At 50.5% G+C, this 18,544-nt stretch overlaps 1 protein-coding gene across 4 annotated transcripts in view; it reads left to right on the top strand.

Annotated features, from left to right (window-relative positions):
- Nucleotides 1-14,252: 14,252 nt before the first annotated feature.
- Nucleotides 14,253-18,544, top strand: part of UNC5D (unc-5 netrin receptor D) — an 88,799-nt gene continuing 84,507 nt past the window's right edge. For all 4 annotated transcript variants that reach the window (XM_056508812.1, XM_056508814.1, XM_056508813.1 and 1 more), the window contains exon 1: nt 14,253-14,766. In XM_056508812.1, the coding sequence (XP_056364787.1) occupies nt 14,682-14,766 (85 nt within the window). In that variant the 5' untranslated portion in view covers nt 14,253-14,681. The remainder of the gene's footprint in view (nt 14,767-18,544) is intronic.

Genomic DNA, 18,544 nt, shown 5'->3' on the forward strand with positions numbered 1-18,544 from the left:
AAGAAAAGGAGCTTTGTGGTGCCCTGGGCGGTGCTGCGCTGCTGTTTTGGGGTTTTTTTGGGGGGTGTTTATCCATTCCTGGTTTTTTTTTGGATGGGGGGAATCAGCACATCCAGGAAATCCTGGAGAAGTGGGATGGGCAGGAAGCAGAGTGGGAATTCTGGCTGCACACAGGTGAATTGGGATGTGCATCCGTGTCCTCAATCCCAATCCCTGAATCCAGGGCTGCTCTGGCTCCATTGTAGGGCTCAAACACAATTTCCCTCTCTCCTGCTCACTCTTGATGGGTTTTGTCCTACTTGTTCACACAACTGCTCCTGGAGAATCTCCGTGCCTTTGTTTGACAGGGTCGAGCATTCCCCAGGGGGGATTCAGGCGTTCGTGTGGAAAAGGAAAAATCAGTTCCTTGCTGTGACCCAGAATTCCTGTGTGCACCACAGAGCCTTGGGGTGCCTGGCCTGGCAATAAACTGGTGGGACCAACTTTAATTGAATTATTAAATTTAATTAAATTTACGCCACGAGATAATGGGCTGATTCTTGGAGTCATTTTTAATTCTTTGGTTTTCATTACAATAAAATGGAACAGACAGAAATCAAATCTTTTTTTTTTGAGAAAAGGAGTGGGGGGGGGAGGACACTGTGGTATGGGCATGGGAAACTGCTCTGGTCCCTTTGGGTTTATTCCTTTTGCAGCCTCACATCTGCATTCCATAAAAAATTAAAAGACAAAATTGTTTTTTCTGGCACAAAATGCTCTGGTGCCGAAGGCAGCATTGGATGAGCAAAGCCCAGAGTGCTGAGGCATCAAATAGAAGATTTTGCAAAATATATATATATTTATATATATTACATCATACCTCCAATATAGACACAGATCCTAAAATTGAAATTCCTGAAGCTCTGAACTCGTTTCCTGTCCCTCTCCTCAATGACTTTCAACTGCTTCACTTTGTCCTGCCCTTCAGCTGAGGCCAAATGGATCCCAGAATCCAGAACCCAGGGGGCAGCAGGGAATCATCCTTTACAGACCTTGGGGTTTTTGGGGTTTTTTGGGAATCATCAGCAAAATCCGTGGTGGATGGTGGGTGAGGAATTTCATCTGTGGAAGAACAAAGGGAAGGATCACTGAGAGCAGCAGGAACGGGGGTGCAGGGGCTGGGGGGTGAACGAGCTGTGCTGGGTCTGGCAGCAAAGCTGGGGGGTCACCAGTGGGACCTGGGCTGGGATCTGGGCTGGGATCTGAACTGGGATCTAAACTGGGATCTGGGCTGGGATATAAACTGGGATCTAAATTGGGACCTGAGCTGGGGTCTGAACTGGGATCTGGGCTGGGATTTAAACTGGGATCTGAACTGGGATCTGGGCTGGGATCTAAACTGGGATCTGAACTGGGATCTGGGCTGGGATCTAAACTGGGATCTGAACTGGGATCTAAACTGGGATCTGAGCTGGGATCTGAGCTGGGATCTGAGCTGGGATCTGGGCTGGGAGCTAAACTGGGATCTGAACTGGGATCTGGGCTGGGATCTAAACTGGGATCTGAACTGGGATCTAAACTGGGATCTGAGCTGGGATCTGAACTGGGATCTGAACTGGGATCTGGGCTGGGATCTGGGCTGGGACCTGGTTTAGGGAAATCATTTATTTCCCTGAGAACCCGGAGATCCGGGGCAGGACCTGACTTCCAGCCCCAGGGGTGGGAGCTGCTGAGCTCCCCTGGGACTCTTGGGAAGAGGAGAAATGTCTGAGTATCCTGGCCAGTTATCCCATGGGAATGGCAGTGATCTGCCCGAGGAATTCTGTAAAATCTCCCTTCTGAAGGTGACTTGTTTTGTTTTTTGGAGCACGAGCAGAATTCTCTCCTTTCCATAGCAACTGGAGTTTAACAGCAGAAATGTCGGATGCCTGGGGAGATGTTCGGCTTTGGTGGAAGATTTTTGACAAGCAAACGTGGTCGAAATGTAGAAGTTCCTTTTATTTCTATTAAATAAAATTAGATATTACTTAGGGAGTAAGTAATAGGGAACCTGAGAGAAAATTAGGAAATATTCTTTGTTGGGTTTTCTGGGCAATACGAATTTAGGGGTGAGGGCAGAAGAGAGGAAAGGCTGCTGGAAAAAAGGAGGAATGTGTGAAAGCAGGGACATTCACACCTTCTTGTGGTGCAGCTGCCGAGGAAATCCTTCCCAGGCACCAACCAGTCCCCGGCAGAGTGAACTCTGCTGCCCTGTCTTGCAATATCACACTTATTTTGAGAAGATTTGGAAACGAAGTGTCTGGAAATCACAAGGGTTGCGAGTTTGTCTGAAGGGGATTTTTTTTGTTCTCTCTCCTACGTGATCACTTAGAAGAAAATGCTGCTGATGGCAGGAGCTGGGATGAGCTGGGCTGGTGGGTTTGGAGGGAAATATTGCAAAGAAATACCCCTGGGGAAGGAGAACAAACCCAGAGCACCTCCAAAATCCCACAGGGTCTCAATTCCCTCAAAAAAAAAAAAAAAAAAAAAAAAAAAAAATCCCACAGCACCTGAATTCCACCAAAAAACCACACAGCACCTCAATTCCTGAGTTGAGAACAAACCCACAGCATCTCAATTCCATAAAAAAACTCAGAGCACCCCAATTCCTGAATGCAAAATAAACCCACAGCACCTCAATTCCTTCAGTTTAAAACAAACATACAGCACCTCAACACACCCCCTGGGCCTCAATTCTCTCAAAAAAAACCCCTACAGCACCTCAATTCCATCAAAAAACCCCTACAGCACCTCAATTCCTGAGTTTTAAACAAACCCAGAACACCTCAATTCCATAAAAAAACCCAAACTCACAGCACCTCAATTCCTGACTGTAAAACAAGCACACAGCACCTCAATTCCTGAGTTTTAAACAAACCCAGAACACTTCAATTCCTTCAGTTTAAAACAAACACACAGCTCCTCAATTCCTGAGTTTAAAACCAACCCAGAGCACCTCAATTCCATTAAAAAACCCAAACTCATAGCACCTCAATTCCTGACTGTAAAACAAACTTATAGCACCTCAATTCCTGAGTTTAGAACAAACCCACAGCACCTTAATTCCATCAAAAAATCCCACAACACCTCAATTCCTGTTTAAAACAAACCCAGAGCACCTCAATTTCCTCAAAAAATCCCACAGCACCTCAATTCCTGAGTTTTAAACAAACCCAGAACACCTCAATTCCTTCAGTTTAAAACAAACCCACAGCTCCTCAATTCCTGAGTTTAAAACCAACCCAGAGCACCTCAATTCCATTAAAAAACCCAAACTCACAGCACCTCAATTCCTGACTGTAAAACAAACTTATAGCACCTCAATTCCTGAGTTTAGAACAAACCCACAGCACCTTAATTCCATCAAAAAATCCCACAACACCTCAATTCCTGTTTAAAACAAACCCAGAGCACCTCAATTTCCTCAAAAAATCCCACAACACCTCAATTCCTGAGTTTAAAACAAACCCACAGAACTCAATTCCATCAAATAAACCCACAGCTCCTCAATTCCTGACTGTAGAACAAACCCAGAGCACCCCAGCTCCCTCAGGATTTTGGCTGCAGGGCACAAAGGCCGCTCAGATCCTCTCCATCTCCCTGCTCTCCATCAATAGATGGAGCTGGTACCACACAAATCCTTGGGAAGTCAATCCAGGATGAGAGGGAAACATCAAACAGCGCTGGCACCCCTTTTAAATTGGATCTGTAATTGTTATCCCATCAAAATACATATGGATGAGGAAGATAAGGGGACTTTTTAAGGACCAATTCATTAAATTCTGATGAGTTTCCATCATATACCTGCTACAGTGCTTGAGTTTATTGGGAATAATGTTTTTATCAGCTGCCAACTCCCTTTGGTGACTTTTCTTTCATGATTTTTTTTTGGTTTTGAGATAAAACAATGCATTTTAGAGAAGCTGCTGATGACTGTGACGTTTGCCCAGGAATTTTTCTCTCTTACAGCTGCAGTTTGAAATTTATTTGGGGCCTGAATAATTCCTCCTAGTGCAATTCCACCTTTTATCACTGATTTAACCACTATTACTGGTCTGAAATGCAAGTTCATTTGGAAGGGTTGAATTCCCAGAAATTTGGGTTGGGGTGAGCAGGGGTGGGAGGGTTTTTATTCTGTTGGTGGCTGGGAGGTCCCAGGAGCTGAGATGGTTTTTGGGGAGGACACAGCTGGACAGAGACACATCTGGGCTGGGTTACTGAGAAATAAAAGGTTGGTTTGGTGAAAAAACCACTGAAATGGGAGAATCACAGATTGTGAGCTCGGCTGGTCTGGAATTGCTGCACAGAGCCCAGGAGTCACCTGGGGCAGTGTGGGATGGAGGATGGGATCAGGGCAGGGAAACCTCGCTGTGGCAATTCCCTGCCTGGATTCTGTTCATGGGAGATCATCCACGCAAAAATGGGAGATCATTAATCCAAAAATGGGAGATCATCAACCCAAAAAGGGGAGATCATTAATCCAAAAAGGGGAGATCATCAACTGAGAAATGGGAGATCATCAACCGAGAAATGGGGATCATTGACCCAAAAATGGGAGATCATTAATCCAAAAATGGGAGATCATCAACCCAAAAAGAGGAGATCATCAACTCAAAAACAGCAGATGATTAATCCAAAACCAGAAGATCATTAACCCAAAAATGGGAGATCATTAATCCAAAAATGGGAGATCATCAACCCAAAAACGGATCATCAACCGAGAAATAGGAGATCATTGACCCAAAAATAGGAGATCATCGACCCAGAAACAGGAGATCAACCACCCAGAAACGGGAGATCATGAATACAAAAACAGGAGATGATTAACCCAAAACCAGGAGATGAACCACCCAAAACTGGGAGATCATCAACCCAGAAATGAGAGATCATCGACCCAAAAATGGGAGATCATCAACCAAAAAATGGGAGATCATTAACCCAAAAATGGAAGATCATCAACCCAAAAAAGAGAGATCATCAACCCAAAAATGGAAGATCATCAACCCAAAAAAGAGAGATCATCAACCCAAAAATGGGAGATCATTAATCCAAAAATGGGAGATCATCAACCCAAAAATAAGAGATCATCAACCCAAAACCAGGAGATGAACCACCCAAAAATGGGAGATCATTAACCCAAAAATGAGAGATCATCAACCCAAAACCAGGAGAGGATGAGCCCTTTGTTCCTGGCGCCCTGGGAAGCACTGGCTGTGTTTGGGAAAGGTTTTTAATTTTTGGAAAGAGTGACAAAGGACTGGAATGGTCTGCCCTGGAGTCACCATCCCTGGGTGTGTTTAAAAAACCTGGAAGTGACACTGGATGCTGTGGGTTAGTCGAGGGGTTGGGGCTGGGTTGGGGCCGATGATATTAAAAGTCTCTTCCAACTTGGTGACTCTGAGATTCTGTGAATTCTGTGATTCTGTGAACTCTGTGAATTCTGTGAATTCTGTGAATTCTGTAATTCTGAGATTCTGTGACTCTGAGATTCTGTGAATTCTGTAATTCTGAGATTCTGTGATTCTGTGAATTCTGTAATTCTGAGATTCTGTGACTCTGAGATTCTGTGATTCTGTGAATTCTGTGATTCTGTGAATTCTGTAATTCTGTGATTCTGTGAATTCTGTAATTCTGAGATTCTGTGACTCTGAGATTCTGTGATTCTGTGAATTCTGTGATTCTGTGAATTCTGTAATTCTGAGATTCTGTGACTCTGAGATTCTGTGAATTCTGTGATTCTGTGATTTCTGTGAATTCTGTGATTCTGAGATTCTGTGATTCTGTGAATTCTGTGAATCCTGTGAATTCTGTAATTCTGAGATTCTGTAATTCTGGGATTTTGTGAATTCTGTAATTCTGAGATTCTGTGATTATGTGAATTCTGTAATTCTGAGATTCTGTGACTCTGTGATTCTGTGAATTCTGTGATTCTGTGATTTCTGTGAATTCTGTAATTCTGAGATTCTGTGAATTCTGTGAATTCTGTGAATTCTGTAATTCTGAGATTCTGTAATTCTGAGATTCTGTGATTCTGTGAATTCTGTGAATTCTATGAATTCTGTAATTCTGAGATTCTGAGATTCTGTGAATTCTGTGAATTCTGTGAATTCTGTAATTCTGAGATTCTGTAATTCTGAGATTCTGTGATTCTGTGAATTCTGTGAATTCTGTAATTCTGAGATTCTGTAATTCTGAGATTCTGTGAATTCTGTGAATTCTGTGATTCTATGAATTCTGTGAATTCTGTAATTCTGAGATTCTGTGAATTCTGTAATTCTGAGATTCTGTGAATGAATGAACCACCCAGGCAGGCACTCCGCAGCCCATCACCTCCCAGCAGTTAACTGATACTGAGTTTGGTGTTTCTCCTCCGATAAATCGCGGCAGAGCAGCAGAACTTTCCCGGTGAGGCAGGAGCAGCAGCTCCTCCTTTCTTCCCTGTGCTGGCGTGACCCGGGGAGGGGAAGGATCCAGGGAGAGAGGTTTTATCCTAAATCTAACAGGGGGATCTGCTATTGGTTTAATCACATCCCTGTGTGCTGGCAGGTAATCATGGATAGCATCACCAGTTGTGATAACGGGATCGCTATCAGCAGCACCTCTCCAGGATGTGGCTTTAATTAAAATCACACAGGGTGAGATTCCCGAGCTGGCATCTCAAAATCAGCCTGGACAGCGACAGGGGAATAAATGGGAATTGTCTGGTACAGGGAGAAAGGAGAGAAGCGTTTGCTGAGCATTAATCAGCTTTGCTGGGTGGAACTGGGAAATTCGAGGGGAAGGGAAGGGAAGGGAAGGGAAGGGAAGGGAAGGGAAGGGAAGGGAAGGGAAGGGAAGGGAAGGGAAGGGAAGGGAAGGGAAGGGAAGGGAAGGGAAGGGAAGGGAAGGGAAGGGAAGGGAAGGGAAGGGAAGGGAAGGGAAGGGAAGGGAAGGGAAGGGAAGGGAAGGGAAGGGAAGGGAAGGGAAGGGAAGGGAAGGGAAGGGAAGGGAAGGGAAGGGAAGGGAAGGGAAGGGAAGGGAAGGGAAGGGAAGGGAAGGTGTGTGATGACATTTTTGTATTTGCAGTCAGTTTTTCTGGTAGAACACCAACCCCTGAGGCCAGGTGTGGACAGGTGAAGCAAACCCCGTGTGCCACTTTGCCGAGTTCTTCATCCTGAGCTGGCAGAATTTTCCCTAAAGCCAGAGGAAATTCAAATTCCATTTGTCTTCCAAGTGAGGGACACTTGCAGTGAGCCCTCAGCCAGAGTTCAGTGCGTTCCAGTAAAATTCAATAATTTTTCATCACGTTCCGGTGCTGACTGCTTCCCTCTGCTGCCCGGAGCCAGAAGTGTCGGGAATGCCCAAATTCCAGCCGGGATTGGGAGTTTTTGGTTGGTCAATTTGAAATTTTTTTGCTATGAGATAGGATTAGGAGGAAGGCAAAACAGGCTTAACTTTAAATGGTACAAAGAAAAACTTTATTACTAGAAACCATAAGAAAAAAACTTAGAATAAAACTTTGGACTACTTTTCTTCCCCTTTCCCCTTACACTTCTTTTTTTTTTTTTTTTTTTTCATACTGAAAACATACAGAAAACAACTTAGCTTATTATCTTTGAAAGCAAGGATTTAGGTGGGCAAATCTATAAAGGGCCTGGAATAAAATAATAATTAAATAATAATTAAATAATAATTAGATAATAATTAAATAATAATTAAATAATAATTAAATAATAATTAGATAATAACTAAATAATAATTAAATAATAATTAAATAAGGATTAAACAATAAATAAGGATTAAACAATAATTAAATAATAAATAATAATTAAATAATAAATAATAATTAAATAATAATGAAAGCTGGAGTCAGAATTCTTCCCCACCCAGTTGGAGGAAATGCTGCAGGTGAAATTTCAAGTGTGGCTGATTTCCCCAATTTACAAATCAAAGAGCAAATTAGGTATGAAGATTGTGACATTTTCCAAATGCCTGTGCCACGATTCCCAAAATCCATGAGTGAAATTCAGATGTTGTCTCTCCCCCCTGGAATGTTAATGCTCAGTTCCCCATTTTCCTTTTTATCAGATCCACTTTGCTCTGCACTCCTTGGAAAGAGCAAACACAGGGAAATGCAAATAATTGCATTTTATTTCATCTTGGATTAATGAATTAAAAAATAATATAGATTTTCAGCTCATCAGAGCTGCTGGCTTGTGACAGATCAAATGGGGACTTCAGCTGAAAGCGAGTGGCTGGGAATTGTTTAGAGAAACATCACCAGGGTTTTTAAAGAGTTTTTTTTCTCATCTCTGAGGAGGATGAAGTTTATCCTTTGAAATTAAAGAGTTTCTTTTTTTTTTTTTTTTTTTTTTTTTATTGATATGGGAACAAGACAAAACTTGAGTGGACTGCAAAATGCAGATGGGAGCTGCTCCCAAGAGCAGCCTGGGCTCGCTGGTTAAAGCCAGCAGAGCGAAATTCTGGTGAAATTCTGCAGCAATTCTCTGCCAGGGTCTCTTCGGGGGCTGGATCCACTTTGTGTCCTGCTGCTCGGGGCAGTAATTGGATATTTTGTGAGATTTGCAAAGTCACACAAAGACCCAGAGCCACGGGAACACTCCTGGGAAGGCTGTGTGGAGAGGAGGGAGGGGCGCTGAGAAAGAGGAGAAAAAAATGATAAAACTTGTCTTTGGTGCCGTGAATTGTGAAAATTCTGCATTGTGAATTTTGAAATTCTGCATTGGGAGCTGTGGGAATGCAGAGGCTCAGCTGGGAAGGGCAGAACGGGCCAGGCTGGGAGTGCACAGAACCCTGGGCTAGGCTGAGGGAGGAATCCCAGAGGCAGGGATGGAGAAAGGGCTGCACAGAATATCCAAATGTCCAACAGCTGCTTTTATTGCTGGCTGGGCAGAGCAGGATCCTGGACAGGGCAGGGATGGGGGAATGTGTTCAGAACTGATCTGCAATATCTGTTTTTATTGTCATTGGGCAGAGCAGGATCCTGAATGGAGCAGGGATGGGGGAATGTGCTCAGAACTGATCTCCAATATCTGTTTTTATTGTCATTGGGCAGAGCAGGATCCTGAACACGGCTGGGATGGGGGAATGTGCTCAGAACTGATCTCCAGTATTTGTTTTTATTGCTGGCTGGGCAGAACAGAATCCTGGACAGGGCAGGGATGGGGGAATGTGCTCAGAACTGATCTGCAATATCTGAGACTGGCACAGCAGGATCCTGGATGGAGCAGGGATGAGGGAATGTGCTCAGAACTGATCTCCAATATCTGTTTTTATTGTCATTGGGCAGAGCAGGATCCTGAACACGGCTGGGATGGGGGAATGTGCTCAGAACTGATCTGCAATATCTGTTTTTATTGCTGGCTGGGCAGAACAGAATCCTGGATGGAGCAGAGATGGGAGAATGCGCTCAGAACTGATCTGCAATATCTGAAACTGGCAGAGCAGGATCCTGGATGGAGCAGGGATGGGAGAATGTGCTCAGAACTGATCTGCAATATCTGAGAGTGGCACAACAGGATCTTGAATGGAGCAGGGATGAGGGAATGTGCTCAGAACTGATCTGCAATATCTGTTTTTATTGTCATTGGGCAGAACAGAATCCTGGATGGAGCAGAGATGGGGGAATGCGCTCAGAACTGATGTCTCAATATCTGTTTTTATTGTCATTGGGCAGAGCAGGATCCTGAATGGAGCAGGGATGAGGGAACGTGTTCTACAAACACCAGGGGATCCTAAACTCCTCCAGGAGCAGCAGCAGAGTGTCCCAAACTCGAGGGCAGAGGAAGAAAAAGCGGAATTTCAGCACTTTGGGACATTCCTGGTGCCCTGAGCATCCCGACACTTTTATCCCCGCACCATCGGTGCCCGGGAGCAGCTCCTGATGGCCGGGCTGGGCCACGGAATTCCTGAATTCCTGGTCTTTGTCCTTGCCGGGGATCCCCGCTCTGAGCTCTTTACCTGTCGCTCAGGTGTGAGCACCTGCAGCCGCCCCCAGCCTGGGCTCTCTGTGCCGGTTCAGGTGCGTTTATTCTCTTTTATCTCTGCTCACCTGATGGTTCAGGTGCGTTTATTCTTTTATCTCTGCTCACGTGATGTTCAGGTGAGTTTATTCAGTTTTATCACTGCTCACGTGATGGTTCAGGTGCGTTTATTCTCTTTTATCTCTGCTCACGTGATGGTTCAGGTGAGTTTATTCTCATTTATCTCTGCTCACGTGATGGTTCAGGTGCGTTCATTCTCTTTTATCTCTGCTCACCTGATGGTTCAGGTGAGTTTATTCTCTTTTATCTCTGCTCACCTGATGGTTCAGGTGCGTTTATTCTCTTTTAGCTCTGCTCTGTCGCATCACAGGGATGTTCAGATTTGTGAGAGCAGCACAGGAGGAGCAGCTGCCTCTCATTTGCCCTCCTCTGAGGAAATCCCGGCGGTGGAAATCCTGATTTATGGGCGGTGGAAATCCTGAGCTCCATCAAACACTCCGTGCTCACCTGGCTGCAGAGCCACAGGCCGGGGGTGCCTTTGCAAGCTCAGCTTCTTCTGCTGAGCCTCCAGGATTTATATTTTTGTATTTCCCCCCCCTCCTGCAGCTCCCTTTATTGAAAATGATCAGGGTCTCCTCTCCACAAAGATTTCCTTTCAGCTGGAACGTGCTCAGTGAGCTCACAGGGTTTGCAGGGATCTCTCCAGTGCCCAGCTGAGCACAAGAACAATCCTGAGATGGGGAAAAGGAGCCCAGAAGTTCCTGTGGGGGCAGATTTTGGGTTCCTGCCCCTCCCAGGGAGGTTTTCTCACCAGGATGTGGCTTTAAGGTGTTCAGGAAAAGCCAAAACAAGCAACTCTCTCCTCTTTGACTTTTATTTTTTCATGAGGTTTTGATGCAGCTGCTCGAAGTTGAGGCTGGGAGTTTCCAGGAAATGCAGGCTGCAGATGTGGAACGTGGAGCAGGCCTCCATTCCTGGAATCCCTGAAGTGATGCTGTGCACAGAGCTCCATCCCTGCTCTTATTCTGCATTTTATTTATCCTGCAGCAGCGCCTGAAGGACGGATAGCTCCAGCTTGAGCTGCACTCCAGCCTCACCCTGAGATTTGATTTCTGTGGAATATTCTGCTTATTTCCATTTCCAAGTGCGCTGATTGAAGCCACAGCTGCTGCCCTTATTTCTACTTTTGCTCTCTCCTTCCCCATCAGAGCCACGTTATAAACTGGATATTTTTATCTGAAGCACCAAACACAGACTTGGTGGCGTAGGCAAAAATCCATAATTAGAGGGGCTGGAGGCACAAGTGGCTCCGTGTGCTGACGTGGGCAGGCTCTGCCACCTGAAAACTTTCCTGTGGAGCTGCCCAGCTCTGCCCCTCCCCGGGGCTTTTGTTTGCTTTGGGGATTTTTAATTATTATTTTTATTATTTTTGTTTTCCTTGGCAGCGTGGAACACAGAGAGATGACCCAAATGGCTCTTGAAGGAAATGTATTTTTCATTTTCTTTGCTCCTCGTTGTGAGCTCGAGCCTCGTTGGCGAGGGAATAAGGAATCTTCTGATGTGATGGGCTCAGATATTGATTTTTTTTTTCCCTCCTCTCTCTTAAAATTCTGTTTACAAATTCCTTTTGCTTTAATTATTTGTTTCCTCCTGCAGCCAGTACAAAGCCAGCCTGCAGGACTGAGTGCCAGCCCTGCCCTTGGATGTGGATCTGATCCTGCTGCCTTGTCCCAGCCTCTCCCAGGCAGGGGTCCCAAAATGTTTGGGATACCTGAGCCCCCCCAAACTTGGGAAATGAGGAGGGTTTGGAACTGGGGAGGCTGGGATGGGGAGAGCTCAGGGTATGGATGGGGATGAGCCCCGAGATCTGGGCTGGGCCCCGATGGAAATGGAGTTTATTTCCAAAAGAGTGATGGAAATGGAGTTTATTTCCAAAAAGGGGGAAGGAAATGGAGTTGATTTCCAAAAAGAGGGATGGAAACTGAGTTTGTTTCCTAAAGGGGGAAGGAAATGGAGTTGACTTCCAAAAGAAAGGGGATGAGCCCTGAGCTCTGCTCTTGGCCCCAATGGAAATGGAGTTTATTTACAAAGGAGTGATGGAAATGGAGTTTATTTCCAAAAGAGTGATGGAAATGGAGTTTATTTACAAAAAGGGGAAGGAAATAGAATTGATTTCCAAAAAGGTGAAGGAAATGGAGTTGATTTCCAAGAAGGCAAAGGAAATGGAGTTGATTTCCAAAAGAGGGGTGGAAATGGAGTTTGTTTCCTAAAGGGGGACGGAAATACAGTTGATTTTCAAAAAGGTGAAGGAAATGGAGTTGACTTCCAAAAGAAAGGGGATGAGCCCTGAGCTCTGCTCAACACCTGCTGGAAATGGAGTTGATTTCCAGAATAAAAGGGGAATGGACACAAAAATTACAACGTCTTGGCCAGGAATTCCAGAGCAGCCAGAATTCCTCACAGCCCCAGGTGCAAACACAGCCCAGCTGTTCCTGCCCTGTGCCGTGGGGATCTCCACCCAAATCTCATTTTGTGCCTCCTCCTGCCCCGTTCCTGCAGGGTTTGTGTCCCACACAGCTCTGACACTCCAGACTCTGCCCCTTTCCTCTCCCCTCTGCCCACTGCAAAGAAAACACCACAAATTCCCCAAACCCTGTGCCCAGGCTGGATCCAAGGGCAGAGCCTGGCTGTTCTTTGTGAGCACAGCTCATCCTCCAGCCTTGCCCTCTCCTTCAGGTGCTGCCTTTGCTTCCAACCTCTGGCTCCTGGATTGATCCGGAGCACAGCAGCCCTGGTTTCACTCAGGCAGAGCCAGGAAGTTTTGGCCTTGGCCCCTCGTGGTGTGTCCTGATCAGGTGTGTGATAAAAATATTGATGTGCAATTAGCTGGGGAAGGGAAACTGCTGCTGCTGCTGCTGCTGGCAAGAAACAGAATTTTAAATCACAGCCCGCTGCAATATTGATAACAGCAGCCCAGGGTGGGCTTGGGGGGCTTTTCATCCCCACAGGAATGTGGTTTTAGGGGTTTGGGCCCAAATGTGCGAGTTTGAAGGGTAAAGCAACGTGGGGAGGGTGGAGAGGGGCAGGGAGGGTGCGGGGCCACGCCCGGGTGTCCCCTCCTGGCCTCGGGTCCGGGGGAAGGCGCGGAGCGGCTCCCGGGGGCTCTGCCGGGGTGGGGACAGTGCGGGGCGGACCCTGGGCGTGTCCTCATCCCGCACACCTGGGCGTGTCCCGCACACCTGGGCGTGTCCTGATCCCGCACACCTGGGCGTGTCCCGATCCCGCACACCTGGGCGTGTCCTGATCCCACACACCTGGGCGTGTCCTCATCCTGCACACCTGGGCGTGTCCCCATCCCGCACACCTGGGCGTGTCCTCATCCTGCACACCTGGGCGTGTCCCCATCCCGCACACCTGGGCGTGTCCAGCTCACCTGGGCGTGTCCCAGCTCACCTGTGCGTGTCCTGATCCCGCACACCTGGGCGTGTCCTCATCCTGCACATCTGGGCGTGTCCAGCACACCTGGGCGTGTCCTGATCCCACACACCTGGGCGTGTCCTCATCCTGCAAACCTGGGCGTGTCCCAGCACACCTGGGCGTGTCCTCATCCTGCACACCTGGGCGTGTCCTGATCCCGCACACCTGGGCGTGTCCCCATCCCGCACACCTGGGCGTGTCCTGATCCAGCACACCTGGGCGTGTCCCCATCCCGCACACCTGGGCGTGTCCTGATCCCGCACACCTGGGCGTGTCCAGCACACCTGGGCGTGTCCTCATCCTGCACACCTGGGCGTGTCCCAGCACACCTGGGCGTGTCCTCATCCTGCACACCTGGGCTTGTCCTGATGCCGCACACCTGGGCGTGTCCCCATCCCGCACACCTGGGCGTGTCCAGCTCACCTGGGCGTGTCCCCATCCCGCACACCTGGGCGTGTCCTGATCCCGCACACCTGGGCGTGTCCAGCACACCTGGGCGTGTCCAGCTCACCTGGGCGTGTCCCCATCCCGCACACCTGGGCGTGTTCCCATCCCGCACACCTGGCCGTGTCCCAGCACACCTGGGCGTGTCCCCTCGCACCTGGCTGCCCCTCCCCCGCCGCGCTTTGGGGAGGTGAATGGGGGGGTTCACTCGCGTGTCCCCATCCCCCCCCACCTGTGCGCGCGCCGCCGGCAGGACCCGCCCCGCGCGCCGCTAATTGGCCGCGGGGGGAGGGGCGGCTCATTAGTGATGCGGGCGCGCGCCGCGGCCCCGGAGTCGGCGGCGGCCGGAGCGGGGAGCGGAGCCCGCACCGCATCCCCGGGAACCGCATCGGCGGCGAGACGGGGCGGGGGAGAGGAGCGGGGAAACCGCCCCAAAACCGCCCCTGAGCGGCCACAAACCCCGGCGGATTCCCTGGCTTGAGTCCGGCTCCGCATCCCCGGCTCCGCATCCCGGGCATCCATCCCCGGTTCTATCCCGGGCTCCATCCCTGGGGCTCCATCCCCGGTTTTATCCCGGGGCTCCATCCCAGTTCTATCCCGGGGCTCCATCCCCGGGCTCCATCCTCGGCTCCGCATCCCGGTTCTCTCCCGGGGCTCCATCCTCGGCTCCATCCCGGTTCTCTCCCGGCTCCATCCCGGTTCTCTCCCGGCTCCATCCCTGTTCTCTCCCGGCTCCATCCCCGGCGCTGCGGGCTCAGCATGGGCGGAGGAGCCCCGCGCCTGCACCGGCGGCTGCTGCTGCTGCTGCTGCTGGGGCTGTGCAGCTGGACGGCCGCGCTGCGAGGTAAGCGGGGCTCGTTCTGCCCTCCCCGGGGCGAGCGCGGGGCGTGGGGGGTCCCACCGGTTGCTCCGGGGATGGGGGAGCGGGAACAGCGACCGGGGGGATGGCGGGGACCCGCCGGGAGAAATACCCACATCCCATCTCCCGGAGAAACACCCGCATCCCAGCGCCGGGAGAAACATCCGCTATCCCACCTCCGGGAAAAACATCCGCTATCCCACCTCCGAGAAAAATCTCCGCTATCCCACCTCCGAGAAAAATCTCCGTTATCACAGCGTCGGGAGAAACACCCGCATCTCACCTCCGGGAGAAATAGCCGCATCCCATCTCCCGGAGAAATCTCCGCTATCCCACCTCCGGGAAAAACATCCGCTATCCCATCTCCCGGAGAACCACCCACATCCCATCACCCGGAGAATCGGCCACCCCGCCGTGGGGACCGGAGGCGCCGGCGCCGAGCTGCGCTGCGGGGTCGCGGGCTGGTCCTGAGCTCGTCCCGGGTTTGTCCCGGGTTTGTCCCGGGCTGGTCCCGGCTCGTCCCGGGTTTGTCCCAGGCCAGTCCCGAGCTGGTCCCGGCTTCTCCCGGGCTGGTCCCGGTTCATCCCGGGCTGGTCCCGGGTTGGTCCCGGTTCATCCCGGCTCGTCTCGGGCTGGTCTCGGCTCATCCCGGGTTGGTCCCGGCTCATCCCGGCTCGTCCCGGGCTGGTCCCGGTTCATCCCGGGTTGGTCCCGGGTTGGTCCCTGGCTGGTCCCTGCTCGTCCCGGGCTGCTCGCGGCCGTTCGGGTCCCTGGGGCTCAGCGCATCCCCGCAGGCTGCGGTCCGGGCACGGAGCGCTCCGCGCTGTGCGGCGCAGCCCGCGGGGCTCGGAACCGGTTCTGGCTCCGGTTCTGGGCCCGGGCACCGCTCGGGACATCCCGGGACGGCGTTCGGGAGGTTCAGGGACCCCGCGGGCAGCGCGGTCTCACCCCCGGGTGCCTGCAGCGCGCAGCGGGTGGATCTGTTCTCCATGAGCAAGGCACACTCTGGAGATGCTCCGAGTCCTTTTTTTTGAGTAATTTCATGGAACTTTTCCCCGGTAAATCACCGGGGGCAGTCACCTCCTCAGGGCACCCAGCCCGGGGATGTCACCAGCCCGCACTGCCCGGTGTCCCGCAGGCTCGGCGGGGCTGGGAGCACTCCTCCCGGCGCTGCGGGCGCGGGGATGTGCGGGGAGAGCGGAGACGCGCGGGGAAGCGCAGGGATCCGCGGGGAGGTGCAGGGATGCTCTGGGATGCGCGGGGATGTGCGGGGGTGTGCAAGGATCCGCGGGGATGCTCTGGGATGCGCGGGGATGCGCTGGGAGCTCTGGGATGTGCGGGGATGCGCTGGGATGTACAAGGATGCTCTGGGATGCGCGGGGATGTGCAAGGATGCGCTGAGATGCGCGGGAATGTGCGGGGATGTGCAAGGATGCGCGGGGATGTGCGGGGATGTGCAAGGATGCGCGGGGAGCGCTGGGAGCGCGGGGATGTACAAGGATGCGCGGGGATGCGCGGGGATGTGCAAGGATGCTCTGGGATGTGCGGGGATGCGCTGGGATGCACAAGGATGCGCTGGGATGTGCAAGGATGCTCTGGGATGCTCTGGGATGTGCGGGGATGCGCTGGGATGTGCGGGGATGCGCGGGAATGTGCGGGGATGCGCTGGGATGCGCTGGGATGTACAAGGATGCGCTGGGATGTGCGGGGATGCGCGGGAATGTGCGGGGATGCGCGGGAATGTGCGGGGATGCGCGGGCGGGGCTCTGCTCTCCCTCTCGGAGGAACACGCACCTCCTGCGGGAGGCAGCTCCGTGCCCAGGCTCTGTGGTGTCCATTGCTCCCGCGCAGACTTTGCGGCTCCTCACGGATTCCTCTCCCTCCACTCACCCGCCCTGCCTGCGCTTCCATTTTCCTCTGCATGGAATTTATGGGCTTTGCTCTCTGTAGCCACGGGCTTGTGCCAGCTCGCCACAGGTGCTGGAGCCTCCCTGGCCACCTCACCTGCCCGGAGCTCTCCCTGAATTTCGGCTGAATTTTGTATAGCAAAACAAAATGTGCCCTTTTGGGGGAGGAGAAAAAACCCCAACCAGCCCCAGAAGAGCCCCACCGGCTCATAGGACAGTGAAATAACTGAAGAGAGGAGCATGGAAAATGACATTTCTTAATTTTTTTTTTATTATACTTTGAGAAGAATCAGTGCCCAAATCTGTGCTGGGGGTGCCCAAATCAGAGCTGGGGGTGCCCAAATCAGTGATGTAGGTGCCAAAATCAGAGCTGGGGGTGCCCAAATCAGAGCTGGGGGTGCTTGGTGCCTCCTGCGCTTCCCACCTGGGAACCTCTGGCAGCTCTTGCTCCGGGGGAAGTGTGGCCAGGATCTGGAATTTCAGACCAGGGAGCTGGAGGAAGCTCCTGCTGCTGCCAAGTAACAAATTCCAGCTCTGTAATTAAAACTCGCCAGGGCTGGGGCAGAGTTTTGGGCAGAACAGGGATTTTTGGGCAGAACAGGGATTTTTGGTGGTGCTGCCTGGTGTTCACTGGCAGCTCTGGCTGAAGCAGTTAAAGCTCAGCTAAACCCCGGAGCTGGGAGGTTTTAGTTTATGAAGTTGTCCCAAAGCTGCCTCAGAGACAGATTGTGCTCAGATTTCTGTTCTGAGCGGGGATTAAAGACAAATGGAACGGTTGTAGAAACCCCTGGCATGGCATTTGAAATCTGCTGGAATGAAAACACACGGATTGCTCCGGGCTTTTGCTCCTACAGGAAAAAAATTGCACAGACGGGCTGATAATTGGAGAAGAGAGTCACTAATATTTATTATCTGCTGCCTCCAAACTGATTTTGAGTTGCACATCTCTGAATGAAGATGTGACCACGAGTTTTAATTCTCGGCTGCGTCTTGATGCCCCAGCCCGGAGCTGAGTCCGGCACAGCTCTGAGACCCGATGGATTGGGCGCTGAACGAGCGATATCTGGGGATTTTCCGGCTCTGCTCGGGTTTGTGATGATGAAGCGAAGCCGCTGAAGGGTGGGGTGGCTCTGTGGAGCTGTTGGGGCAAAGATCTCCGAGCATCGCTGTGGGTTTGGGGAGGTTTTAGTCGCTTTTTTTGCCGTGAGCACGCCGTGCTCAGAGAGCTGTGAGTGTACAGTGGTGCTGTGCACGGAAAAAAACGCTGGGTTCGGGTAAAACCAGCGATTTCTGCTGGTGTGGGGATGAGTCTGGCGGTGAGGGCAGGGCTGGGGTGCCAGCGGTGCATTTAATGATGGAAATTAGATGAGCCCCCAATTAATTCACCCTGAAGGGGCTGGGGTTTCATCGAGTGCCTGAGGATCCTGGCAGGGCAGTGCAGGAGCCACCAGGGCCCATCTCTGCTCCAGGGGGTCTGGGGTCATCCAGCAGCTCTGGGTGGGACATTGCTGCAGTGCCAGCCCCAGGTGTCCCTGCACTGACTCATTTATTTATTTATTTATTTATTTATTTATTTATTTATTTATTTGTCCCTGTATTGATTTATTTGTCCCTTTATTTATTTATTTATTTATTTATTTATTTATTTATTTGTCCCTGCATTGATTTATTTGTCCCTCTATTTATTTATTTATTGATTTATTTGTCCCTGCATTGATTTATTGATTTGTCCCTGCATTGATTTATCCCTCTCCAATCCCCAGCCCTGGGTGCTGCTGGAACCTCTCCTGGCTCTGCTGGAGTCTCTCCACGCAGACAATTTTCGTGTTTTGATCTCTTTAGGACAAAGTGATGAT

This window comes from Oenanthe melanoleuca, chromosome 22 (genome assembly GCF_029582105.1).
Source record: "Oenanthe melanoleuca isolate GR-GAL-2019-014 chromosome 22, OMel1.0, whole genome shotgun sequence".
Lineage (NCBI taxonomy): Eukaryota > Metazoa > Chordata > Aves > Passeriformes > Muscicapidae > Oenanthe > Oenanthe melanoleuca.